Source organism: Sparus aurata, chromosome 20 (genome assembly GCF_900880675.1).
Source record: "Sparus aurata chromosome 20, fSpaAur1.1, whole genome shotgun sequence".
NCBI lineage: Eukaryota > Metazoa > Chordata > Actinopteri > Spariformes > Sparidae > Sparus > Sparus aurata.
In genome coordinates this window covers 2,532,630-2,559,958 of record NC_044206.1, presented here as the reverse complement: position 1 = coordinate 2,559,958, position 27,329 = coordinate 2,532,630, and the positions used below count along the sequence as shown (strand labels likewise).

Genomic DNA, 27,329 nt, shown 5'->3' with positions numbered 1-27,329 from the left:
CAAATCTTTGATACTAGGGAGTGTTATTTTGCAAAAAAAAGTGTTTGCAGGGTTGGTGGCAGGTCCCAGTTAAATCTCCGTGTCACGATTTTAACAATCCTGGATTAACCATGTAAGATCACGTGGATAATTCAATACGAGATTCCGTTTGGTTTTTCAAAATAAAAACTACAATGACCTCTACAGTACTTGCATGATGTTTGCAATACAACGCACGACGACGACCGACGACGACCGAGTAATCATATTGCATATCATGACAACAAACCAAGTCCATATGCCAAGCTCTTATTTTGAAATGGTTTGTATTTCCGGTGGTGTGTCTGTCTATAGCTTGACGCACCCTGCTGGACCGCAGCATCCAGCATCCAGACCTTTCCGGCGGCCGCAGAGAGCTGATAACGACAGGTGAGTACGACGATGTTTTTATGAAGTCAGGTCGTTTCAGTGTTCAGGGACAGTCACGGGTCCGAACCACAGTCCTGTCCGCCATGACGTGGGGACAGTGAGGATGGAGAGGACGGTGATGATGTGACCGAACAGCTGCTTCTGTCTCAGCCGCGCAGTGTTCGTCATGTATTTTATCGTTGCATCATCAAATGTATGTTCTGTCTGTCAGTGACCCGGTTCGTCCCTGTTCACACCTGCCGTTCATACAGCGGGCTGACGTTCTGCTCCAGCCGTGATCTCCTCCATCATGCTCCGCTGCTGGGCCTGTAATGGTCGCACGACGTTAGTGTGTTTAGAAAAATATATATGCTGAATATCATAGCATTTATTATAATATCTATGATATAATATATGATAGGCCTGTGTTTCTATAACAAATAGAAACATAGATGCTGTTGTCTCTCACTGTGTCAGTGTGAGACAGGAGGTGACAGATGCTCACACCGAGCGGGAGGCCGGACTCCCGCAGCATCATGGCGTCCTTGAACAGTGAAGGGCAGAGAGGAGACAGAGAGGATACAGAGAGGAGACAGAGAGGATACAGAGAGGATACAGAGAGGATACAGAGAGGATACAGAGAGGATACAGAGAGGATACAGAGAGGATACAGAGCTGGAGCAGTGATGCTTGAGTTTATAAAGCAGATGTGTTTTGGGGGCATATAAATGAATATAAATGAGCTGCATAAAACAGGCTGATGTTGAGGCTATGTCATGACAAAGCTCCTCAGTATAGAGAGTATAGCTGTCCCCACGGACTGAGGGCATAGACTTGAAGGTTGCTGGTTCAAGTCCCACCCGGACCTAAAGTTAAAAAAAAAAGAATGATGTGGACTGGCAGTTGGAGAGTGCTGGTTCACATCCTGGGCATTGCCGAGGTGCCCTTGAGCAAGGCACTGACCCCTAACACTACTCATTGGGCACCGTGGCATGTGTGCCTGCCCCTTCGCTCATCTCCTCTACACTGCATGTGTGTGTTTGTGTGTGCGCATCTGTGTGTAATGTGCGTGGAAAAAGGATTTCCCAATATGGGACTAAAATAGTAGCCTATATAAAAAATAATCACAATATTTTTGACTAAATACCTTGATGTCACTAGGGCTGTAATCTCCTAGTCGACTGGTCGATTTCCAAAATTCTGATTGGTCGATTTTTGGCGTGTTAATTACATGCTGCTATGGCAGTACATAAACACGCAGCGGGTCCTCTCCATCCCAGTGCTGTGTGTCCTGCATATGGCATATTTGACTTCATCAGGAGGAAAGTACCAAGTGCTAATGGGGGTGTTTTCAGAGCACCCCTGTTTCACAGGTAACAGTGTGTCTTAAGAACACCCACCTTGCTTTCAGTATTTTGGATTAGCCCAACCCACTACAGACAAACAGATTGAAGTACGTACTAGAAGGCCTAGGTCCGGTGGTTTGTTAAATATTTATTTATTTTTAAGCGTTTCATTTACAGTCATTCCTATTCTACCATGTCAAAGACATCAGCAGTGTGGCAGCATTTTATTAAAATAGTCAAATGCAAAGTTTGCAAACAACAGTTTGTATATCACAGCTCGACTACAAACATGGCATATCACCTAAAAACGGTAAGCTACGGTCTTGCTCTGTCTGAGGACACGCACAGAGCGAAATGATAGTGTCTGTAGATTATTATAACATTACAAAAACAATTGTCTAATTATTCCTCAACAGTTCTTGTGCTGACATCACTAGTTGACATAGTATATTTTCGGAAATCATAGGCTATGATATTGCGCAGATGCACGTGATGCAAAACGCTGTCAGAGCCGACAGGCTCGAGAGTGTTTATTAATTAATTCATTTTAATTAATTAATTAATTTCAGTGCAAAATAATTGGGTCGAAAATGATTTAATCCAAAGCAAATAGACTACTAGTCTTTATGTTTATTTTTAATTAATTAAGCGGAAGGCTACCGCTACGATGTTAGCTTGAGCTTATTATAGATGTGGACATTGGTAATCAGCCTTGGCTACAATGCAACATGATGTCATATAGTAGTAGTATTTTGTCAGTGTAGCTCTGTGTGCATGTGAGGCATGCCATGTCACCATGTATATTTGGACCTGTTTTTGTGTCTAGTACTCCATGTACATATAAAAACAGGAATACGTTTTCACGTTTTCTGTCACAAGCTTGTGGTGACATTTCTGTCCTTCTGTAAGGAAATGCACCCCTGATGAACACCACACTAAACTGTGTAGAGATGAGGAACAGCAGTTTGGCACTGTATACTGGGCTTTACTAACAGATCAGTTAGGAAGAATCATATTGTATGGGTACTGTTACTGCTAAACAAAATGAATGAATATATTTTCAGAATATTGTAATCTAATACTTTTCTTACACATCTTCCTGATGTAGGTGCACTGTTTCTTCCTTCTAACTGAGTCCGAGTGTGGTTCTCATCATGGGGGAACTGTTCAGGAGCGAGGAGATGACCCTGGCTCAGCTCTTTCTCCAGTCTGAGGCTGCCTACTGCTGCGTCAGCGAGCTGGGAGAACTGGGCATGGTCCAGTTTAGAGATGTAAGTATGAACAGAATCTAATTCCTCTGCAGGCAGAAGCTGTATCTCTGACTGAATGAAAGCCAGTGAGGAAGGTGAGAGCCTGAGGTGTGGTGTTACTTGTTTCCTGTCTCATATCACACATTTATTGCTGATTATTAATTGATTCGTGTATTGAAATTTCTAATTGATTCCCTGGGTATGAGTCACTGTGGGTTTTACCCAAATATCTGTAATTATTTTGTCAAAATAACTGTTTTCCCTCTTTTTTTTCCACCCATAGCTGAACCCAGATGTAAACGTGTTCCAGCGCAAGTTTGTGAATGAAGTGAGGAGATGTGAGGAGATGGACAGGAAACTGAGTAAGTCGTGATTCAGACACGTCCTCAGCTCTGGCCAAGGGCACCATGTCCTGTTCCCTACCTGTGATTCAGCCGGTTACTGATCCTGTCAGACCACATGAATGCAGTTTTGATATTTGTGTTTCTATGTTTACATTGAGTCTTGTTTTACCCCCTACCTAGGCCCGTGAAACTTTTTTCATTTCATTGAGGGCACCTAAGATAACTTGTTTGTATGGTAGTAGAGTACTGAATCATGGATTGTCTGAACTGAACAGGGTTTGTGGAGAAGGAGATCAAGAAAGCTAACATCCCAACTGTTGACACTGGAGAAAATCCCGAGGTGCCTTTCCCAAGGGACATGATCGATCTGGAGGTAATTAATCCGTCAAAATTATTTATCATCATTCATTATTTTTAAGTATGTCATGAAAGTAGGTAATACAAAAGCGGGGATCACTGAAGACAAATACACATCCATCGTTCAGGGTTTAGGGGCAGAACTGGAATATTTATAATTGTGTTTTCTTGAGTGTATGATCACCTGAAACTAGGAACTAGACCTCTATATCCACAGAGGGAGCGGGTTCTTTACCTCGGAGGTCACCATGTTGCACCATCATGATTCAGCAGTAGCCCCAAAGTGACAAACCAAACGCTGGTTCACAAGACAGGCTTTTGCATTATCCCGTTTTTTTAAGCGACTTCTGCGTGTGAGGTAGATGAGTGCAGTGAGTGTCTCTTGATTGTGACTGGCAGGCCACCTTTGAGAAGCTGGAGAATGAACTGAAGGAGATCAACACCAACCAGGAAGCACTGAAGAAGAACTTCCTTGAGCTGACGGAGCTCAAACACATCCTCCGTCGAACACAACAGTTCTTTGATGAGGTTGGCTTATTTCAGCATCTCAGACATACACACCACACTTCGAAACACAATAGATAAGTGGTTTGCTGAGATTGTCCTAATGTGTTGACAGATGGAGGATCCAAACCTGCTGGAGGAGTCATCAGCTCTAATGGAGGGCAGTGAGGGGGGCCGTGGAGCCCCACTCAGACTGGGGTAAAACACTTGGACTGAAATTAATTGAAATGAAATTCTTTGATATACATGCTACATGTGCCAGTTTTAGAACATACCTACTTCCAACCACATGAAAAGAGAGTGCCAGAAAATTTAGATGAGTCAACAAGAAAAATCTAAGAGCATAGCATCCAGGCTACAGAGACCTGACACAGCAGAAGCTCTGGAATGCAGGAGCACTCTTTATTTGTAAATAAGTATTTCACTGATGGAGAGATGGCCCCATTCATAAAACTGTCTATCTAAGTTGGTGCTACATGACCAGAGTAAACAGAGCAACATAGAGCTGTGGTTCTCCATGTGCTCAACAGGTAGAGAACCTTTAATAACCAGAATGCACTGCACCACACTGGACTAATACACTCACTCTCTCTGGCACTCCCAAAGGCAAACATTGCTAAAGGGTGACCACTCCACCATTTATCCCTATTTGCCACAGATGTGGTGTTTGTTGTTGCAGCTATCATTTTCCAATAATGATGAATGACTAGCATTGCATTGCTACATATCTTCGGCCATTACCACCTGTGCATTAGTGAAATAAAGTGAAACCATTGGGATGATTGTATATCGTGTCACCAGCCAGCATATGCATCCACATGCGTGAAAGAAAAAGAACAGACTCACTCGTAAGGACATACTTTGTTTCGCCATCTCACCCTTAGTGAGCTGAAGAAGGGAGAGAGGTTAAAACCCATGATATGAATCTACTGACTGACAAATAAAGTGTATGAGTTGATCTATAAACGTGTTTCAGTTACAAATATATGTAGGGTTTCTTTTAAAACACAAGGACAAAAAGTTCAGTGTTGTCACAATAGTTTGTAGATATTCAAGTCACTTAGTTAGCAAGCCTGCTGGCCCAGTACGATTAATGTCAGGGAATGAGCACTAAAAGTTGCCATTACCATTTACTGTATTTATTATTCTTTTCATCATATCTCTTTGATCCTCAGACTACAAACACACTGTGTCTGTATTCTTTGATTCTATCTGCCTGAGCACTGTTTTGTCTGTGCAGTTTTGTAGCTGGAGTGATAAGCAGGGAGAGAATCCCAACCTTTGAGAGGATGCTGTGGAGGGTGTGTCGCGGTAACGTCTTCTTAAGGAAGGCAGAGATCGAGGACCCTCTGGAGGACCCCACCACGGTCAGCACATGTAACTTACAATCATGTAGAGACCAGTGAAGACACATACTGTATTTCCTCAAATAGGCTTTTATTTACCTCAACTGCAGCTTTGTGTTAGAGGCAAGTATAATTGCTCATATTTTTATGACGAAGCCCCGTTTTCATTCGCTCCAAATCAGTTTTAGCTACTAGCAAAACTAAACAACTAAAAAAAACTAGGTTATGAGTAAAACTTCCCATCCCAACCAAATGTGACCAAATTAAATTAAATTAAATCAAACTGCAGTCTTGTCCATTGCATTGACATCCTTCTCTAGAATCAGTTCAGAGCTGACAGCCTTGCAGACGTAATGAGTGGATCTGGGTCTTTTCTGGGCCATGTTGGTAGAAATGTTTGTAACCAACCACTGCTGGCCATAAATGTCATGCCTCCATTACTTGCTGAAGAGTAGCTGTCCAACAATGTATTTTTATATAATCATTTTGAAACTTGGTTGTGTTTGTCCTGTATTGAGTAGTGTTGTTCTGATGATTTATGCTGCCTTATTGTAAAACGCAACTGTCGGGCAAAATGATACCAGTAACCCTGATCCTAACCCACCTATTGAGATGTGACGGGTAGAAAATCTTGATAGACGGCACATACCGACAAAACACTAGTAAATTCCCTCTGAAAGCCTTTGTTCCAGCTCCGAGCGGTCTATGTTTGTGCAAAGACGATATTGATAAGAAGAAACACAACGAAGCAGACAGAAATTAGTCATACATGTTAGAGATCAACCGATTGATCGGTTTGGCTGATTGATCTGCACAGATAGGACCTTTTACTAACTATTGTTATTTTCTAAACTTGGCTCTGATAGTTGCCAATGGCTGCACAGCCTCCGCCTACCACTCGGAGGAGTATGTCACCAAAATGTCAATGTAAAGAAATTGACACAGACTTTGGTAACTGCTGTATGTTAACTTTAGATATTCATAAGGTAATTCTCCACTCAATGAAGTACCTTCTATACGTTAATCTGGTGATAGAGTTGCAAAATATGGGCTAACGTTAAATCTTTGCAGTCCCGTCATAACATTGGAGCAGCTGATACTGGAGGCTGAGGTGTGTGGCATTCAGGTTATATGTAGTCTCTCATAGCCAGACCCCTCTCGTCTGACATGTTCTCAGTTTATCGTATCTCAAATATATAACATGATACTATCACCTCGTCCATGATAGGGACAGGGCACTGAAGGTAGCCAGGCAGGCAGGAACAGAAACCATTCTGTTACTTCACACTGTACTTACCAATGTAATGCTCTCTCATCTTAATAATCCAGCCACTTAACTATCCATCCATTCATGAAATTAGTTTCGACTTTACATTTAAAATGGTCTTGATCTTTCTCCCAGCTATTGTTATTATATTGGCCTTTAGAAACCTGAGTGAGTGTCTACCTCTAACACTCATAACATATTGCAGTTGACAGTTTTACATATTAGAAAGAGATACATGACTCATCTGTGACTTGCACTTGTACTCTTTCAGGGAGACCAAGTCCACAAGTCAGTGTTCATTATCTTCTTCCAAGGTGACCAGCTGAAGAACAGAGTGAAGAAGATCTGTGAGGGGTAGGTATTACATGGGAAGATACCTAAAATATATTTCGGTCAAATATTTAATTCAGAAAAATCTCACTGCATGAAAACAAATGCCTCAAGATATGTAAAGATGCCAGTCTGAGAGGTTAGGTTGAGGTGTGTGTTATTATGTTTATGTTGGCATAATGTCGATGTGATTACATGGTTTAATGTTTAATATATATACAGGTGATTCTAAAGTTTAGTCTGGTTTATAATAATAGGGGAAATAAAATGGGTCGGACCTCTGGTCATCTCCACAATTAAATCCATGTTCTTGTTCATTCGTGATGACAATTGGGACATAGCAAGGAAAAAAAAGGCAAACTTTATAATGCAGATTGTTTGCAGGTTTACCAATTAAAAAAAACCCTGCGTATATTTGCTCATTTCTGTATAAAAGTGGTATCATTATCCCAACACTATGGAGGATTTCTGGGCATTAATGGGGCACTCCACCTAGTCCTGCACAAAGTGACTCTTTTGGTTGGTGTGCTCCTCCAGGTTCCGTGCCTCACTTTACCCATGTCCAGAGACCCCCCAGGAGAGGAAGGAGATGCTGGCTGGAGTCAACAGCCGCATCGATGACCTCCAGATGGTATGTTTGTTATGAAAATGGATCTGGCATTACACAAACGTTTAATAAACCAAAACATGTTAACAGAATAAAATGAGGTGAGCTTTCATAGATGTGGTTGATCTTGGAGTAAAGCCTGCTTATCGTTGAAGCCATATTAAAGCCACATCGTGTTATTATCAGTGCAGCTTATTTTTCATTTAATGATTCTTTCAAAGGGCCTTTGTACTCTTTGTTGCACTGCTGCTCACTGAACAACTAGGAATTAATCAGAAACTCCAGGATGTCTATTCAGTTCCCATTCATAAGATTTATTTCCAATCAACTTACAAAAGCCCACATAATGTAGAGGGCATTAGTTCTTATCTGTGAAAGACCTTTGTCCTGTTTCATAGTGTTTTGGTTTTTCCTTATTAAGCCTGGAAAAAAACCCTGGTTCTGCTTGAGAAGTCTGCTCTAGTCTGAGCCTGCCAACCACATACAATGTGTCACACTCTACTACAATAGAGCATTTTACTCAGGTTTATATAGAAACAGGTTCTATACATAAACATGTCTTGAGCCTGGGAGCCAGTAAGGTCAGCTCAATCCTGTTGTACAATCTTTAACTCACATTATGTTCATATCACAATTATGTCACAGTCCGCGCCAGGTAGTGTCTTTAAGATACTTAACAGCAGCAGTCTGATGTCTGATGTCATTATTACACCTTTCCTGATGTTAGCCTGTAGCAGCATGTACCAAATATGGAGGGACCAGGGTTTTCAATCTGAAACAGATGGCTCCTTGCTGCTTCTGTAGGTGCTAAACCAAACAGAGGACCACCGTCAGCGAGTGCTGCAAGCTGCCTCAAAGACCATGAGGGTGTGGTTCATCAAGGTGAGGAAGATGAAGGCCATCTACCACACACTCAACCTCTGCAACATCGACGTCACTCAGAAGTGTCTGATTGCCGAGGTGTGGTGTCCTGTCTCAGATCTGGACTCCATCCAATTTGCTCTGCGCAGAGGGACGGTGAGTTTTATCAATGTTCACTGATCATGTACTCATATTCTGCTTTGAGTATGTAGTGTAGAGAAAAGGCTCACATATTGCTCTCTTCCTGTCCTTTATACATCACATGTGCGAGGTCGTAGTTTGTTTGTTTTGGCTGACTTTCATACCTGAGTAAAATCTTTATCTGTTCAATCACTCTACTCCAGGCTATCTGTAGATCACACTGAAAGATGCCACTTAAATACAATTAAAACAGATACATGTGAATGGTATAAACTTTGGATGTTGTGTTGGGGCCTCTGTAAGTCATCTGTTTTAACCCAACAACGGACCAGTATGATGCTGATGAGTGAGGGCTTTGTTTGACAGGAGAGGAGTGGCTCGACTGTGCCCTCCATCCTCAACAGGATGCAGACCAAGCAAACCCCCCCTACCTTTAATAAGACCAACAAGTTCACCTCAGGCTTCCAGAACATCGTTGACGCCTACGGCATCGGGAACTACCGGGAAATCAATCCAGGTCAATCATTTATCTATATGGATTAATTACTAATTACTCATCATGCTATTCAGCTGTTCAGAAGAACAGTAGTAGTTTAAGGACAATAAAAAAATCCTTCCCCTTTGTGAAATAAAATTACTCATTTGTGAAAAGAGTGGGTTTAAATCTATGCCTTTTTGTGATTATTGTTAGTTCTAATGGCTTCATAGTGTAATTTCTTAAAAAGTGGTCGTTTAGTCCTTTGTTGAGCTCGACTGCAGACAAAACCAGGCTTTTATTTCTAATTTCATTCTGCTCCTCTGCTGCTGTCACTTTCTTTTCTCAGACAGTAATACTGTTTTTTATTCTTAAATCTTGTGGAGTGGTCATGATTTTACTTTTTTTTTTAAATTGCTGTTAAGCTATAATCAATTCTTTAACCCTTTAAAAGCCTTGTAGATGTTCATAACCCTCAGTTTCTTTGAAAGTGGAAAGTCTGGAGGAAGAAAGTGTTTCTGTCTTACTTCTTCATTAGCTATTAAAAAATGAAAAACTAGAATTGAATGTAAATATGATGATAATGACAATGAAGTCTCATACTGTATAGAATAATTTATTGTCCAAAGTGCAATTCTAAAGTGTTTGCTACACATTTCAGTCAGTTTCTTAAATTTGTATAATATGATTTAGGTCCACATTGATCAAACATGATCATGACAGTATAGACTGTTATACATTTGGAATCATATGTTTAGAGTTCCTGACACTTACTGCCTTTTGCTAGAGGTAAATTCAACCTGTCTATGCTCAATATCCAGTTGTTTCCAGAGACTCCGCAAATGAGAGGTGGTGTCCTTGATCTGATGTTAGGCCTTGTTGTGTGATGGTGCCCTCTTGTCTGTCGCCTGTTACAGCTCCCTACACCATCATCACTTTCCCCTTCCTGTTTGCGGTGATGTTTGGTGACATGGGTCACGGCTTGCTGATGACATGTGCTGCCCTCTACCTGGTCATCCGAGAGAGTCGCCTCCTCTCCCAGAAGAGTGACAACGAGGTACAGTAATGCCTTTTTTTCCACTGGTCAGAACTCCCACTTAAACCCACCAGGATCGAGCGTTTGTGTGCAATGGAAATGTGTACCCTCTGCATTTAGTCAATTGACTCTGCAGTAGACAGTAGAAACCTGTGTAGACCTGCTGATGTTGGTGGAAAAGCAGTTTAAGACACAAACAAATTATACTGTACCGACTTCGCAGCTTGCTCTTCGTGTTAAGCTAGGCTGACATTCAGACTCCAGTAACCACACAAGGCTTGAGTCTTCTTGTGTTTTACTGAGACGTAGTTTCCTCTTGTTTTTTTGGCTTTTGTTTGTATAACTGAAACATTACAGAGATAAGAACATAAATAAGCACACAAGCATAATACACACAACATGTACTGTAAAGAAGAATACAGCTAGCTATGACTGAAACGGCAATTTAACAGAGCACATTTAATCAGTACAAAAAACACGTACTGACATTCCTTAAAAGCGTGTGCTTGATAATTATTTACACAGATGAATTGTAACTTGAACCGGCACCTTACCTTGGTGGAGGGGTTTTAGTACCTGAATGATCCTAGGAGCTATGCTGTCCGGGGCTTAATGCCCCTGGTAGGGTCTCCAAAGGCAAACAGGTCCTAGGTGACGGGTCAGACTAAGAACGGTTCCTAAGCCCCTAATGAAGAAGTTAAGATCGAGGAAGTGTACGTCGCCCGGAATGGCGTCACTGGGGCCCCACCCTGGAGCCAGGCCCGGGGTTGGGGCTCGCAGGGGAGCGCCTGGTGGCTGGGTCTTTGCCCATGGGACCCGGCCGGGTGCAGCCCGAACGAGCGACGTGTAGGATCACCACCTGCAGGAGGGTTCAGAAGGGGCTGGTGCTGTGTGATTTGGGTGGCTGTCGTGGGCGGGAGCCCCGACGACCCAATCCCCGGATGGTGACTCTAGCCATGGGGACATGGAATGTCACTTCGCTGGGGGGAAAAGAGCCTGAGCTAGTGCGGGAGGTTGAGCGGTACTGGCTAGAGATAGTCGGGCTCACCTCCACGCACAGTCTGGGCTCTGGAACCCAACTCCTTGAGAGAAGCTGGACTCTCTTCTACTCTGGAGTTGCCCGCGATGAGAGGCGGCAAGCTGGTGTGGGCTTGCTTATAGCCCCCCAGCTCAGCCGCCATGTGTTGGAGTTCACCCCGGTGAATGAGAAAGTCGCCTCCCTGCGCCTTCAGGTCGGGGATAGGTCTCTCACTGTTGTTTCGGCCTATGGGCCAAACAGCAGTGTAGAGTACCCGGTCTTCTGGGAGGCCCTGGGAGGGGTACTGGAGAGTGCTCCAACCGGGGACTCCATCGTTCTACTCGGGGACTTCAACGCTCACGTGGGCAGCGACAGTGTTACCTGGAGGGGTGTGATTGGGAGGAACGGCCTCCCTGATCTGAACCCGAGTGGTGTTTTGTTACTGGACTTCTGTGCTAGTCACAGTTTGTCCATAACAAACACCATGTTCAAGCATAAGGGTGTCCATATGTGCATGGGCACCAGGACACCCTAGGCCGGAGGTCAATGATCGACTTTGTGGTCGGGTCATCTGACCTCCGGCCGTATGTCTTGGACACTCCGGTGAAGAGAGGGGCTGAACTGTCAACTGATCACCACCTGGTGGTGAGTTGGATCCGCTGGCGGGGGAGGAAGCCGGACAGACCTGGCAGACCCAAACGCATTGTGAGGGTCTGCTGGGAACATCTGGCGGAACCCTCTGCCAGGGAGGTCTTTAACTCCCACCTCCGGGAGAGCTTTGACCAGATTCCGAGGGAGGCTGGGGACATTGAGTCCAAATGGACCATGTTCTCCACTTCCATTGTTGACGCGGCTGTCCGGAGCTGTGGCCGTAAGGTCTCTGGTGCCTGTCGTGGCGGCAATCCCCGAACCCGGTAGTGGACTCGGGAAGAAAGGGATGCTGTCAAGCTGAAGAAGGAGTCCTATCGAGCCTGGTTGGCCCGGGGGACTCCTGCGGCAGCACGGGCAGTCGCGAAAGCAAAAACTCGGGTCTGGGAAAAGTTCGGGGAGGCCATGGAGGAGGACTACCGATCAGCCTCGAAGAAATTCTGGCAAACCATCCGTGGCCCCCGGAGGGGGAAGCAGTCCTCCACCAACACTGTTTACAGTGGAGGTGGGGAGCTGTTGACCTTGACTGGGGAAATTGTCGGGCGGTGGAAGGAATACTTTGAGGATCTCCTCAATCCCACTGACACGCCTTCCACAGAGGAAGCAGAGGCTGGGGACTCAGAGGTTGACTCATTCATCACCCAAGCCGAAGTCACTGAGGTAGTCCAGAAGCTCCTCAGTGGCAAGGCACAGGGGTTGGATGAGATCCGCCCTGAGTACCTCAAGTTTCTGGATGTTGCAGGGTTGTCTTGGTTGACACGTCTCTGCAGCATCACGTGGCAGTCGGGGATAGTGCCTCTGGACTGGCAGACTGGGGTGGTGGTCTCCCTTTTCAAAAAGGGGGACCGGAGGGTGTGTTCCAACTATCGGGGGATCAAACTCCTCAGCATACCTGGGAAAGTCTATTCCAGGGTACTGGAGAGGAGAATTCGGTCGGTAGCCGAACCTCGGATTCAGGAGGAACAATGCGGTTGTCGTCCTGGCCTTGGAACACTGGACCAGCTCTATACCCTCCGCAGGGTGATCGAGGGTTCATGGGATTTTGCCCAACCAGTCCACATGTGCTTTGTGGACTTGGAGAAAGCATTCGACCGTGTCCCTTGTGGCATACTCCAGGAGTACGGGGTCGGCGGCCCTCTGCTAAGGGCTGTACGGTCCCTGTACTAATGGAGCAGGAGCCTGGTTCGCATTGCCGGCAGTAAGTCAAACCTGTTCCCAGTGCATGTTGGACTCCGGCAGGGCTGCCCTTTGTCACTGGTTCTGTTCATTATTCTTATGGACAGAATTTCTAGGCACAGCCTGGGGCCGGAGGGCCATGGTTCTCGACTGGAAAAAGGTGGCCTGCTCCCTCCGGGTTGGGGGAGAGCTTCTGCCTCAAGTGGAGGAGTTTAAGTATCATGGGGTCTTGTTCACGAGTGAGGGAAGGATGGAGCGCGAGATTGACAGGCTGATCAGTGCAGCAGCCGCAGTAATGCGGTCGTTGTATCGGTCTGTCGTGGTGAAGAGAGAGCTGAGCTGAAAGGCGAAGCTCTCAATTTACCGGTCAATCTACATTCCTACCCTCACCTATGGTCATGAACTTTGGGTCATGACCGAAAGAATAAGATCCCGGATACAAGCTGCCATCTGTATCGGATGCCCCTGGGACGGCTCCCTCGGGAGGTGTTCCTGGCATGTCCCGCCAGGAGGAGACCCAGAGGAAGAGCCAGGACACGCTGGGGTGACTATGTCTCTCTAACTGGCCTGGGAACGTCTTGGGATCCTCCCGGAAGAGCTGGAGGAAGTGCCCAGGGAGAGGGAAGTCTGGGTGTCCCTGCTCAGGCAGCAGCCCCCGCAACCCTGTTCCGGATAAAGCGGAAGAAGATGGATGGATGGATGGATGGAATTATAATGTTTTGCTTTCTTCTGAAATGATTCAGCTAATAACTCATTTAACCTTAAAGGAAGCACAAATACAGTCATAATAAGCTATATGGTTCAATCTCACAGTTGAAACATGTGCTTTCTGTGTTCTTGTGTCTCTGCAGATGTTCAACATGGTGTTTGCTGGTCGCTACATCATCCTGCTGATGGGGCTCTTCTCCGTCTACACCGGTGTCATTTACAATGACTGCTTCTCCAAGTCACTCAACATGTTTGGCTCTGGATGGAGCGTCAGGCCCATGTTTGGTCCAAAAGGAGCCAACTGGACGTAAGTCAGCCGCCGACTCTTCTCAGACTGATACTGTCTAAGTTCTTCACCATCAACTTAATCTAGTTTCTCAAATCAGTAGAGGAAGTTGTGTATTTTTTGTAAATAATTGTCACTGAAATTGTCAGAAAGTATCAAAGAAAATGGAACAATTTGAATTGCCAAATGCATATTTGCTTTTATTACTTATTCCTCTAAAACCTGCAGCATGTAAGTAACCTGTTTCATTTTGCTAAATCCATTCATTCATTTCCTGCTGCTGTGTCCTAGGTTCGAGACACTTGATGGAAATTCAGTTCTACAGTTAGACCCAGCGGTTCCTGGTGTGTTCAACGGGCCTTATCCACTTGGAATTGACCCGGTAAAACCTGTACACTCATGACGACAACAAAGGAACAGCTTGCAATAGTTTTCTTTGGTTAGAACCAAACTACCTCTGGCTTGTAAACTTCAGTGATGCGGCTGAAAGTATTCTATATTTTTGGACACTGTCCCAGGTGAAGGCCCGAACTAACACTGGGCCTTGTGCATTTAGGTTTTCTTATTTCTCTGTTATATTTGTTCTTGCACAAAGCATGATTCAGTAATAACCCACCTACAGCCAAGTCTCTTCTTGCCCACCAGAGTATGTTGATGGATGGTGTTTAATCTTAAATTGGATGCTTGCACCAGGCAATTAGTAATAAACCCATCTAAGGGCAGCCGACTTCAGCACCGTTGCACAAACCAAAAACTATTGGAACCAGGGACATTTAAACTGGGGATGAGAATAATAAAGAGACAGGAAGAAAAATGGCACCTTGTAGGGCTGCAAAAGGACAAAACATTTTCTGCAGATAGAAAGAAAGAAACAAAAATCCTTAATCAAATAAATGCCATTACAGTTTCACTGCCTTGAGTATACACTCATTACAGTGCCTTGCAAAAGTATACACCCCCTTGAACTTTTACACATTTTGTCACATTTTTACCACAAATGTAAATGTATTTTATTGGGATTTTATGTGATAGACCAACATAAAGTGGTGCATAATTGTGAATTGGAAGGAAAATGATAAAAATCAAAAACAGAAAAGTGTGGTGTGTGAAAGTATTCACCCCCCTGAGTCAATACTTTGTAGAACCACCTTTCGCTGCAATGACAGCTGCAGGTGTTTTGGGGTACGTCTCTACCAGCGATGCACATATAGAGACTGAAATATTTGCCCATTCTTCCTTGCAAAATAGCTCAAGCTTAGTCTGATTGGATGGAGAGTGTCTGTGAACAGCAATTTTCAAGTCTTGCCAGAGACTCAAGTTGATTTAGGTCTGGACTTTGACTGGGCCATTCTAACACATGAATATTCTTTGATCTAAACCATTCCATTGTAGCTCTGGCTGTATGTTTAGGCTCGTTGTCCTGCTGGAAGTTGAACCTCCGCCCCAGTCTCAAATCTTTTGCAGACTCTAACAGGTTTTTTTCCAAGATTGTCCTGTATTTGGCTCCATCCATCTTCCCATCAACTCAGACCAGCTTCCCTGTCCCTGCTGAAGAAAAGCATCCCCACAGCATGATGCTGCCACCACCATGTTTCAAGGTGGGGATGGTGTGATGTGCAGTGTTAGTTTTCTGCCACACATAGCGATTTGCATTCAGGCCAAAAACGTCAATTTTGATCTCATCTGACCAGAGCACCTTCCTCCACATGTTTGTTGTGCCCCCACATGGTTTTGTTTCAACAACGGCTCTCTTCTTGCCACTCTTCCATAAAGGCCCGATTTGTGGAGTGCATGACTAATAGTTGTCCTGTGGACAGATTCTCCCACCTGAGCTGTGGATCTCTGCAGCTCCTCCAGAGTTATCATGGGCCTCTTGGCTGCTTCTCTGATCAATGCTCTCCTTGCCCAGCCTGTCAGTTTAGGTGGACGGCCATGTCTTGATAGGTTTGCAGTTTTGCCATACTTTTTCCATTTTCAGGTGATGGATTGAACAGTGCTCTGTGAGATGTTCAAAGCTTGGGATATTCTTTCATATCCTAACCATGCTTTAAACTTCTCCACAACTTTCTCCCTGACCTGTCCGGTGTGTTCCTTGGGCTTTATGATGCTGTTTGTTCACTAATGTTCTCTAGCAAACCTCTGAGGCTTTCACAGTACAGCTATATTTACACTGAGATTAGATTACACACAGGTGGACTCCATTTACTAATTAGGTGACTTCTGAAGGCAACTGGTTGCACTGGATTTATTTAAGGGTATCAGAGTAAAGGGGGGTGAATACTTTTGCACACCAAACTTTTCTGTTTTTTATGTGTAAAAAAAAAATCAAAGCCATGTATAATTTTCCTTCTACTTCACAATCATGCACAACTTTGTGTTGGTCTATCACATAAAATCCCAATGAAATACATTTTCATTTGTGGTTAAAACGTGACAAAATGTTGAAAAGTTAAAGGGGGGTGAATACTTTTTTCAAGGCTCTGTATATTACTAGTGTAACAACAGTGTCCTTACGTTTCATCTTTTACTAGTGTTAACCTTTACATATAAATGAATAAATAATTGTATAACACTGTTCATAGCACACAAAAACAAGTCGGCTGTATGTGCCGGATTGTGTTTGGTCCGAGGCATTCTTGAATTTAGATCTGACCTAAGAGCAAGCAGGAAGTAACAAGATAAGGAGCAGTCACACTTTGTTAGGCCTCAAACATTTGACTGTGTTGTTTCTCCTCTGGAGATCTGGAATGTGGCCACCAACAAGCTGACCTTCCTAAACTCCTTCAAGATGAAGATGTCTGTGATCCTGGGTGTCATCCACATGCTCTTTGGAGTGTCTCTCAGTCTCTTCAACCACCTGTAAGTGCTACACTCTACACCAATGGTGAAAATGAACACCTCAACCCTTGGCTGTCACAATATAACCATAGAGCGCGTAATATAATGTACTATAATAAGTTAGCCCCAGTATATCTTAGTATCCTTTAAAAGAGGCTGTCGTGGCTCAAGAGGTAGAGCTGTTGGTTCACTGATCACAGGGCTGGTTGGTGGCTCGATCCACGCCTCCTCCTGGACATCCTGAGGACACTGAACCTGAGATGGTCTCAATGGTCAGGCGAGCACCCTGCATGGTGGCTCAGTCAGTGCGTTTACATGACACTCAAAAAAACAGAATTACTGGGTTAGTCTATGATCAGACTTTTAAGATGCATGTATACACCTTAGTCTGACTAAAATCGGATCGGATCGGATTTCTCGTAGTCGGATTAAAACACCTAGATTATTCGATTGATAGTCGCATTACTCCTGCATGTATACGTTCCATCAGATTGGATCGGATTTTGCGTTCTGCACAGGCGCGAAATTTCTTTTCCGGGCCGTGAGCCAGAAGTAGGAGGATGGCGACGGCGGCGTCTTTCCTCCGAAATCACCGCAAGAAAGAGCGCCACTGTGCATCGAGTTTGTGTTATTATCATGTACACCATATACGAAATGTACAAAGATGTAGCTTCGTCTCACTCTTCATACGCCATCTTTCTGGAATGCCAAGGTAGTTTGTTGTTGCTGGTGACGTAAAGAGGTCAGCTGGAGGTGGCTCTATTACCACAAGTTGAAATGGGTACAGCGCCACCTATCGTACCGGGGTATGTCTTGCTTTGGTCAATAATCCGATTTTCTCACCGACATGTATACTCGGACAATTGCAGTTGTCTGATTGAGTAGCATAGTCGAACTATGGCTGTAATCCGACTAAGATGTGCATGTAAACGTACTGAGTGTAACCAGTGTGTGAGTGATGGGGTGAAAAGCTGGTTGGTTACTAGTTGTGTAAATAATATTAAAAGAGAGCCCGAGAGAAACACTCAGCAGCCAGATAGTCTGCTCTGTTTTGGATGATAGACGCATTACAATCAGTGCTGAATTTTGTTTTAAGCATAGTGAGGCCCTCAAACTTGTCCGAGCTGCCATCGGGTCAGAGTGTTACTATAACATCTGCTCTGTCTGTGTCATTAACTGACTTCACTGCACTGCAGGTATTTCAAGAAGCCTCTGAACATCTTCCTGGGCTTCATCCCAGAGATCGTCTTCATGTCCACCCTGTTTGGTTACCTCGTTCTGCTGGTCTTCTACAAGTGGACAGCCTATGACGCTTTCACATCCAAGGATGCTCCCAGTCTGCTCATCCACTTCATCAACATGTGTCTCTTCAACTACAACGACCCCACCAACAAACCCCTCTACGCGGGACAGGTGCTCCCTTCCTCATCCACCCCTCTGCCTCTCCCAACTCCCAAACCCTCCTTTCATGCACTAGTGTGGTTGAATCCTGCTAAAGAAGTGCATAGCAGCTCACATCAGACAAACCCACAATAGTTGATACATATATTTTATTTTCTACTGATCAGAAGTCAGTCTAGCACCACTGGAGCTGGCAGGGATTATGTGGCTTGCTGTAGGATACTTTTGTAGGAGATCTGTTTGGAGACTTCAAATCTTTGGATCTACTCTACTACTGGCTCTACTATAGCACATTGGATGTGAAATTAAACAAAACATTTGAGCTCTTGCTACATATATGTAATTTATGACAGGTCATTGAGGAACTCTTTTGGTTCACTGGTAGTTACCATCTACCAAGTTTTCCATCCAGCTTGCTTGGTCAGGAGAGCTGATGAGCAATCTTCTATATGCTTCACATTGAAGCGTCTGTGCTCTGTGTACGTAGAGGTACATACGTATGTATATTTGTCAAACTAGGCACTCATCTGCGAAGGCTTTTGGCACATAAAATTGATGGGTTGGAAACAACTTTTTAAGGGGAATTCCAGTAGTTTTACAGCTAGTTTTGGTGTTGGTATAAGGCCTGGGCTACAGCCCAGGTTGATTCATACTTATGGCAAAAATGTAATCAACTCCAACCGTCTGCGTATGAGCTGTCGCTTTTGTGCTAACATCTCAACCAACCCTACAATGCCAATTATGAGAAGAGGGCTGTAATGTGATTGGCTGTAGTTGTTACATTATCAAGTGATGCACCCTCTGAACACTATATCATAGTTTGTCATTATCATATGGAGTGTATGTTTTGTCGTCCATGTGAAGGTTATACAGTTTCTGGACAGTTTCTTGTTTGAAGCAATTTAACAGAAATAACAGAAGAAAGAACAAGAATGTAAAAGTCAGCTAAAGGGTTTTTATCTTAGAGGAGCACATCTGATCAGTCAGATGAGCAGTTTAACATGTGCTGTTAGTGTTTTATTCATCTTGTTGCCCAATGAAGCTGAAGGTCGAAACCATAGATAAGATCTTTGCAGGAATATCTGTTCTCCTTTTAACAACTGTGTTAGTTTAAAGTAGGTGTAGACATTATCAGACAGTGTCCTGACACATCTGATGGATCTGTTATGTCCTCTGATCAGCAACTTTCTGTTGAAAGCTTATAATTGTTGATGAGTTTCATGTAACTAATTAGATTGAAATGAAACAAGAGAAAGACAGTCAGCAGTGTGTTTTTCTCTATGCCTGCAGTGAAAGAGAGGACTGAGCTAGGCATCACCAAGATCTTTGTAGGGAATCAGTATCTTCTGATCACTCCTACACATCACCAACACCTTGTTAACCTCTCTCTGTTTGAATCTGTAGATGGGGATCCAGGTTTTGTTGGTGCTGATTGCCCTTGCATGTGTTCCCTGTATGCTGATTGTGAAAACTATGGTGCTTCGGCGTCAGCACCTGTGGAAAAAGCACCTGGTATGTGACTCTGACCCCACCTATAACCTTACTGCTACCTTTGATGAATATCAAATATAACCTTTGGTATAACCTTTTTTTTCACTCCTATTCTGCCATTCATTTCAATGCACATTGTACTGTGAAACGTGGTTGGTTGTGTTGCCATGAACAATGCTTAAAGCCTGCCTTGGAAACGCTCATATTTTAGTGGGAAATGTGTTGTAAAGACTGGGGGCACCCTAACAGCTGATCCAGAACGCCAAACACACACCTGATTTACCTGAAATACTTGATAAAACAACCCACAATTCTAATTCTTCTCACTGGTTGTCTTAAACCTCAAAGACTAAAGACCATTACCAGTTTCAAAGAACTACCGTCATGGTTACAATGCTCATGATAGGAAGTCATAAGGTCAATCCACTTCTGTGTTTGTGGACTTAAACTAGAATACATTTTGTCTTTTTATTAGTTTTTGTCTTTTCGTTAGCTTGTCTTAACTCACCATTTTCTAGGATGCCAAATCCCATAGTTACTGTTTGGTTTAGGCAGGTTGTAGAAACAAGAGACGAGCTTTATCAACAAAGATGGATACAAAAAAGCCCTTCAAATAGAGTTTCCATCGCTGTTTGTTGAAGTTTAACTCAATCAGTGAGATTATTTTTACCTCCAATAGATGGCTGGTAACTTCAATCTAATACTGTGATGCTGGTTTAGTTTGTAACAGATATTGTTAAATGAGAGGAGGCTTCAGTAAAAAACTGTATTGTTTGAGACTTCTTACAGTTTTTGCTTCCTTTGATTTAGAACCTCTATTCCAAAAAGGTTGGGACGCTGTATAAAGTTTCAGTAAAACTGAATGAAATCATTTGCAAACAAACTCTGTTTACTGACAAGGATTGGACAAAGTGTTCCTGAGCCCCCGTAGTCATCTCCTCTATACAATCATGTGTTGGACAGTGGTGAGTCTCACCCCATCCTCGATGTAAACAAGTCTTTCAAAGATGTCCACTTCATACCCCAAGTATATATTTACATAAATCAATGAAGTTGATGATGTAAAATATTCAACATATTGTCCAGTATTGTAAGTATATGTCGAACTGGACAAGCAAATGATCACATTCTGATTTATGATGAACACAACGTCCCAACTTTTCTTGGAATCTGGGCTGTATTAAGAGTAAAGTGTGATGTTTCAGTGGTGGATGTATTTCATTTAGTAATGAAAGCCTTCACTTTCTGTACTGGGTGCCCTGTTTTAATTAAAAATGGAAGTAAATTAAGGAGAAAGCGTTCAACCCAAGGCTTGCTTTAAGCTAGACACAGCTCTTGTGGCTTTTGTATCTAGTCCCAGAAGAGGGAAGAAACCCCTGCAGAGAATCTAGAGCAGTCTTTAGAGCAAACAGTCGTGTCCTCATCATGCACCGGACTCACCCAACAGGGCACGCAAAAGTTTGGAGGGGTGCGAGTGGGCAACGGTCCCACGGAGGACGAGGCTGGCATCATGGACCACGACCAGCTCTCCCAGCACTCAGAGGAAGGAGATGAGGTGAGCACCGAGGGTGAAAGTCCATCCTCTTCCAGAAATTTGATAAGGTTTTTGTAGGATCATGGTGCTTTCACTGCTGTAGATGAACTCCAAGTATTCGCTGAGATAACAAGGTTTTTAATTTATGTTGTGAAAACGACCAAAGTAGTTTAATAGAGATCAGATAATAGACCCCACACTGAAGAAAAGAACCGGGTTGCTTGACGTTGAGAGTAACTTTATATCGGCTCTTTAATCTTAATGCTAAAACGTATTAAATACACACAGCACCTGACATAACCTCTCCTCCCTGTGCCTTTTAAGCAGTGTTCTTTACATGGGACAAAGTATGGCTTTAAGATAGGGGTTTGAGACAGGATTACATATTGACACTAACCAGTCATTGTAATTTTCTCATTTTTGAGAGAACTGTGTGGTGCGTACATGTCCTGTCAAGGACTCTTAAAAGATGAAATGTTGGGTAGTAAATATACCAGAAGAAGTGTTAGTAGTGAAATGGTGATTATTGTTGTTCATGATTTATTGTCTCTGAGTCTGAACAGTGAAGTCATTACAAACTCCTTGACATTATTGTTTTGTCTGATGACAGTAATGATATAAAACAGTGAAAAGCAGCCATCACATTTGAGAATATTACATACGGGTATTTAAATAATGTCATACATTGAAATGAATGTTACATTCAAGCCCTTACCAAATGAGTTCACACAATGCTGATTAAGCCTATGTGTTTTAAAGTGTTTAGTTTGAGAGTGTCATTACAAAAGATTCCCATATAATCTAATGGGGCAGGCGTCCCTAACAAATATGTAGTCTGCTTATTCATATCTGATCTGCGAGAAGGGTAGTTAAGTTCCGTTCAGAGTCGTTCTAGCAGTTTCAACAATGTTTTGTGTCAGCCTATTCCTTAACACCATGTTATACCTTCATATCAGCTGGCGTCATTTCTCCTGAGTAGAAATGAGAGATGGGGTGGGTGGGTGAGGGAGGTGGGGCAGTAATGTTGGCACAACAGCGTACACAGAGAAAGGCAGGGCAGGGATGGTCTGCAGCTGATAAGAGATGGATTTTCCATTTCAGAAACATAAACAGTGAGGTGGTTTTCATGAGAACCAGCAAGTGGAATATGTGAACCACTCAGTTTTTTTCTCTCTGTGACTCAGAGCTCTGGTGTCTCCCAGGCATAATAAATCTCTCAGTTTATGTTGTGACAACATATTGCGTAACTGTAATGTCATAGGACTACATTTTGTCATCATTATCCAAGCGTATGATATTCCACATCGGAATAACTTTTTGTAAGCTGAATAATGAAATTTAAAATTGCATTATGTTGGGAGTAACAACTGTCTGCAAAAATCAGGTATTTCAACAGTTAAACTTTAATCAGTTCACAACAAGAGTCTGACTGGGTATATGTGTTGATATGTATCTTAATTTACATATACTGTAGATAGTGCGATGGAGGGCAGGAGATTCAAAGAGCCAGTTCGTTAGCTTATTAGGTAGGTCAGATACTGGTTAATTAGTGCGGGACCATCCAATGGAAAATTACCTAAATTGACATGCCTATCAGGAATATCAGGAAACTATGGAAACACTGTTAAATACCACAGAATTATAAAAAATGTCAACCTATCATTTAAAATCCAATTCATCTACTATTGTCAGTGAGCTTGCTAGCCTAATGTTGTTCATTGGCACAGAAAGATAAAGACAGAAATGTATGAAGTTACATCTGAAAAGAAACAAAAGAAATCTCAACCTGAGCCCAAAGCAAAACCAACAGAATGGCTGAGACCCAGCCTGAAACACGTCATTGTCGGGACTTGTGTGGTTTTGGTCAGGCACCACAACTCTACAGTCTGCTGACATAAACTGCAAACCAATGCTAGTAGATGAATTCTACCACTAACCTTTGACCTTTGCTTACTTTCAAGCACGCAGAGGAAGAGCCGGTAAGAACCTGAGCCTGGTCATATTTTGGCATGTCTGGATGTTCTCTTGCCTTATACGTGATGGTTCTCTCTTTTGATCTAGTTGATCTGTCTGAACCCCGTGTACTCCTGTATTGTACACCCCCAGCACCTGTGTCTGTGACAAACACTGAAAACCCCTGCAGCTCATGTAGTCAGATACTCACTGAGCTTCTTGGGCCGTCTCCATCAGACATCATAAGTCTTGCACATTATAAATGTACATTGGGAAATCACATGTCTTTGCTCAGCTGAAGTATTTGGTCACAACATTTCTAATCAGAGGCACTCACCTCACTATATTTTGCCATAACGGCATGATAACCAGTGTTGTTTTCATTAGCCACTTGTGTCAAAAGCTCTTTGAATGGGAACAATGAGTACTGCGTCCATGAACTCTACTTCATGGGCCCAAGGACAAAAGAGAAGCATGGAAAGAGGAAACCAGATCAGTGCAAAGCCAAACCCAACAAGAGCAAGGCAGAGCAATAGACTCCCATGTTTCCCCCTCCCTGGCCGCTTACATACAGGAAAGGCTAGTCATGCTGCAGGAAGGAGAGAATGGAGGAACTCTGTTGGCCTTACAATACACAAACAATTCCCTGTGCTGTGATCCTGCTAGGGAAAAGAAGGAACATGCTCAAAGGAGCCAAACGTCACGGCTCTTTGTTTTCTGCCCAATCAGAGCTGAAGGCTCAGGCAGGAGTCAAAGGTCAAAGGGCCGCTCATTAAGATGATACCAGAATTTCCATCCTCAGTCATTTCCACATGCTGTACTGACAGTACAGTTGTTATTATTTGCCACATTTTGAGCTTGGTGATGATTATTTCTCAGTGTTTAGTAGAAAGTGAAGTGTTGATATGTTATCATGATGAATGTGTAAGCAGTTACATTCTGGAAATTCTATTGTTTTGGTGTATTTTTTATATTTAAACAGCAAAGACCTGCAAACACACACACACACATACACAATAGTATAGGCTAAGTAAAACCCACACCAAATCAACGTTAAACAGTACAAAATGTATTCAAAAACTGTGTTTCTAGAAACATTTGTGGCAGAAATAGATAACGCAGTCATAAATATGAATCAGGTTTGATTAGCACCGCCTCGTCGCTTCAGCTTCTCACAAACAATATGTTTCTTTTACCACTGTTATTCTGTCTATACATGCTCCCTGTAGGATAAATCACACATGACAGTAACATAGCTTACAAGGACACCAACAACACACACTGCCTGCCTCTTTTACCCTGTGCCCCCTTAGGTTCCAAAAGCAGGATGAAATTAAATCATCTTCAATTAAAGCAGCAGTATGTAGAAACTAGCATTTTGTGCCAGTTTTGTTTCTACCCTTCTGTGATAAATACAAATCCCAGGTGTTAAATAATCTGTCACAAAACTCATTACGTCACATGTGTTTACTTCAACTCTATGTTGAAACAAAATATCAGAATGATTGTGAAGCTGTTATTTTAAGGTGAAGAAGTTAATGTTGCTTTAAATAGACAAGACCCACACTGGGTCTTGTGATTTTAATCTTTCTCAGTTGAGACAAGACAGAAATTATTGTATTGAGTAACAAGGAGGATAGGATGGAAGTTATTGCTCAGCTATATTCCAGAGATATAAAGACAAAATGTGATTTTAATCTTTCTCAGTTGATTTCATTATATTTTTTATTGCTTTTTGTTTTGAATGCTGTTCTAGTTTTTGTCTATGCCTGTGTAAAGCACTTTTAATTGTCTTTGTGTGAAATGTGCAGTGTGAAGAAAGCTGACTTGCCTCTTTGGATATTCTGAAACGTTATGGAAGTGCATTCCTGTGAGAATAAACAATACAGATATACAGTTCTTGTTACCAAAAGCATCAGAGACAAAAGCCATTTCAAAAGAGGTTTCAGGTGGAAACACAGAGCGGCTGCAGTGATGACCTGAAGGCTTCCAGTTCAACCTGGGGACTGGCAGGATGAGTGAAAAAGTAGCCTGTTCCACTCACTGCCACCACTAAGGTGCTCTTGAGCAGGGCTCTGCAGATGACACTGCATGCACTGTACATGTTGAGTACGGTATCCAGGTTACAACAGTGTTAGTACTATATGCATTTTGTGGTTGCCTGCTTCACTTTAATTGAGTAACCTGTTTTTATGTTCTGTTTTGTTGTGTGCATGGAAGTTATTCCTTCCTGGTTAACGTTCCCTCCATGAAAAACTGTGTTTCTCTTCTTGTTACAGCAGTTTAATATTAATGCTTTGCTGTGTGAGATGATGTATGTGCAGAGTTTGACACGAAAAGGCTGATTTCACATTCACTGCTCAAAGTGTACATTTTCTCTGAGCTCATCTGAAAATCAGACTTTCAGAGGCGGGCCTACCAGCATGATTTCTGACATCACAAATAGTTTGGAAGACAGTCCTGGTCCAATATTCAATATCCAGTATGAATATACACTGAGAATGGACTTTACAGAAAAGCAGGCGACATCTTGTGTCCACCAGTTAGACTGTTCTCTTGCGAAATAAAAGATATTTGCATATTCTAATATTCAGGAATTTTTAATGAGGGAGAAGGTATACGTGCCGTTTAAATGTCTATATTATAATAGTATTTTTCTCTGCAAAATCCATGTCAGACACAGACACAGATGTGTTTTTTGTGGAGCGGATCTTTAAGTCAAAGTTTAAAAAAAAGTGCTGTGTTAGCTTTGTCCTCAGAAAATACTGTTTCTGAACAAGACATTGAAGCAATTCCTTCTTTCTCCCAATGAAACTATGAGCTCAGTACTAATATATATAAAAACTATAATAGAGTAACAACAATAGTTCAAATATTACTATAATATTATATTACTATAACAATGTTGTGTGTGCTACATCTCTTTTCCCAACAGTTTGACTTTGGTGACGTGGCTGTCCACCAGGCCATCCACACCATAGAGTACTGTCTGGGATGTATCTCCAACACAGCTTCCTACCTGCGCCTCTGGGCCCTCAGCCTGGCTCATGCACGTGAGTAAAGCATGCATACATACAAAAACACACACTGAAGCATGCACAGTTTGATTATAGAAATATTTAAAAGGTTGTAGATGAAGACCTTTTCTGCACACTGTGTGATTATATACATAATTCCATAATTCAAAGATGCTTGACACATTGGTGTGAACCATGCTGCTGTCTCCACTGTGTGTGTGCAGAGCTGTCGGAGGTGCTCTGGTCCATGGTGATGCACCTGGGTCTGTCCTCCCGGAGTGGGGGTGGGTTCTTTGGCCTGTCCATCATCTTTGCAGCCTTTGCCACCCTCACTGTCGCCATCCTGCTCATCATGGAGGGGCTGTCAGCCTTCCTGCATGCCCTGCGTCTGCACTGGTTAGACACAAACACACACACACACACACATACACACATTTCACTAGCAGTAAATACACTCACATGCCTACACAATGAATCCCATATTGATAGAGAACATAGAGCCAGCGAGCTGTCATTCTTCACCCTATGAACCAGGTATTTCTGCCTAAGCTGCAGTTCTTAACTGTAACAGGCACATGAGGAATGCTAGCAACATGAAACATTCCTGACCCAAGGTAGTTTTATCAAACTGTGAACCTACAGGACTCCAGATAACCTCACACCCTCCAGCTCCATCGCCTCCTAGCACCACCTCCACCCTGCTGATCCAGTGTGCAGCAGTCTTAACTGTACCGTCACACAGGGAAGCCAAACACTTTGGAATACAGGACGTTACAGTATCTACAAGTCATGGACAGATACAGCTATCCATTAAAACATGTGTTCACAGCTATTAGGAGTAATTATAGAAAATATACTGTAGCAGCTGTCTCATGAATCATATTCATGGATACATTTTAATAGACGGTACTCTGCTGTGTTAGTGTTTGGAGATGAGAACACAGATGGAGCACTACAGAGAACTATGTGGAGGAGGAGCTGTGAAGGTGATGGATGAGGAGTATTCCT

The 27,329-nt window shown here is 43.0% G+C and overlaps 1 protein-coding gene across 2 annotated transcripts in view; it reads left to right on the top strand.

Moving 5' to 3' along the window:
* The first annotated feature begins 282 nt into the window (after nucleotides 1-282).
* LOC115570872 (V-type proton ATPase 116 kDa subunit a-like) overlaps nucleotides 283-27,329 on the top strand; it is a 35,370-nt gene continuing 8,323 nt past the window's right edge. The window contains exons 1-21 of one of the 2 annotated variants that reach the window (XM_030399647.1): nucleotides 283-408; nucleotides 2,842-3,004; nucleotides 3,267-3,345; nucleotides 3,603-3,700; nucleotides 4,084-4,212; nucleotides 4,304-4,386; nucleotides 5,429-5,555; nucleotides 7,073-7,155; nucleotides 7,669-7,762; nucleotides 8,543-8,755; nucleotides 9,107-9,257; nucleotides 10,133-10,272; nucleotides 13,945-14,108; nucleotides 14,379-14,469; nucleotides 16,828-16,946; nucleotides 18,122-18,338; nucleotides 19,731-19,838; nucleotides 21,265-21,372; nucleotides 23,313-23,330; nucleotides 26,240-26,357; nucleotides 26,546-26,717. In XM_030399647.1, the coding sequence (XP_030255507.1) occupies nucleotides 2,888-3,004; nucleotides 3,267-3,345; nucleotides 3,603-3,700; nucleotides 4,084-4,212; nucleotides 4,304-4,386; nucleotides 5,429-5,555; nucleotides 7,073-7,155; nucleotides 7,669-7,762; nucleotides 8,543-8,755; nucleotides 9,107-9,257; nucleotides 10,133-10,272; nucleotides 13,945-14,108; nucleotides 14,379-14,469; nucleotides 16,828-16,946; nucleotides 18,122-18,338; nucleotides 19,731-19,838; nucleotides 21,265-21,372; nucleotides 23,313-23,330; nucleotides 26,240-26,357; nucleotides 26,546-26,717 (2,429 nt within the window). In that variant the 5' untranslated portion in view covers nucleotides 283-408; nucleotides 2,842-2,887. Of the gene's footprint in view, nucleotides 409-2,841; nucleotides 3,005-3,266; nucleotides 3,346-3,602; nucleotides 3,701-4,083; nucleotides 4,213-4,303; nucleotides 4,387-5,428; nucleotides 5,556-7,072; nucleotides 7,156-7,668; nucleotides 7,763-8,542; nucleotides 8,756-9,106; nucleotides 9,258-10,132; nucleotides 10,273-13,944; nucleotides 14,109-14,378; nucleotides 14,470-16,827; nucleotides 16,947-18,121; nucleotides 18,339-19,730; nucleotides 19,839-21,171; nucleotides 21,373-23,312; nucleotides 23,331-26,239; nucleotides 26,358-26,545; nucleotides 26,718-27,329 lie in introns of both variants that reach the window. The other variant, XM_030399646.1, reaches the window with a different exon arrangement.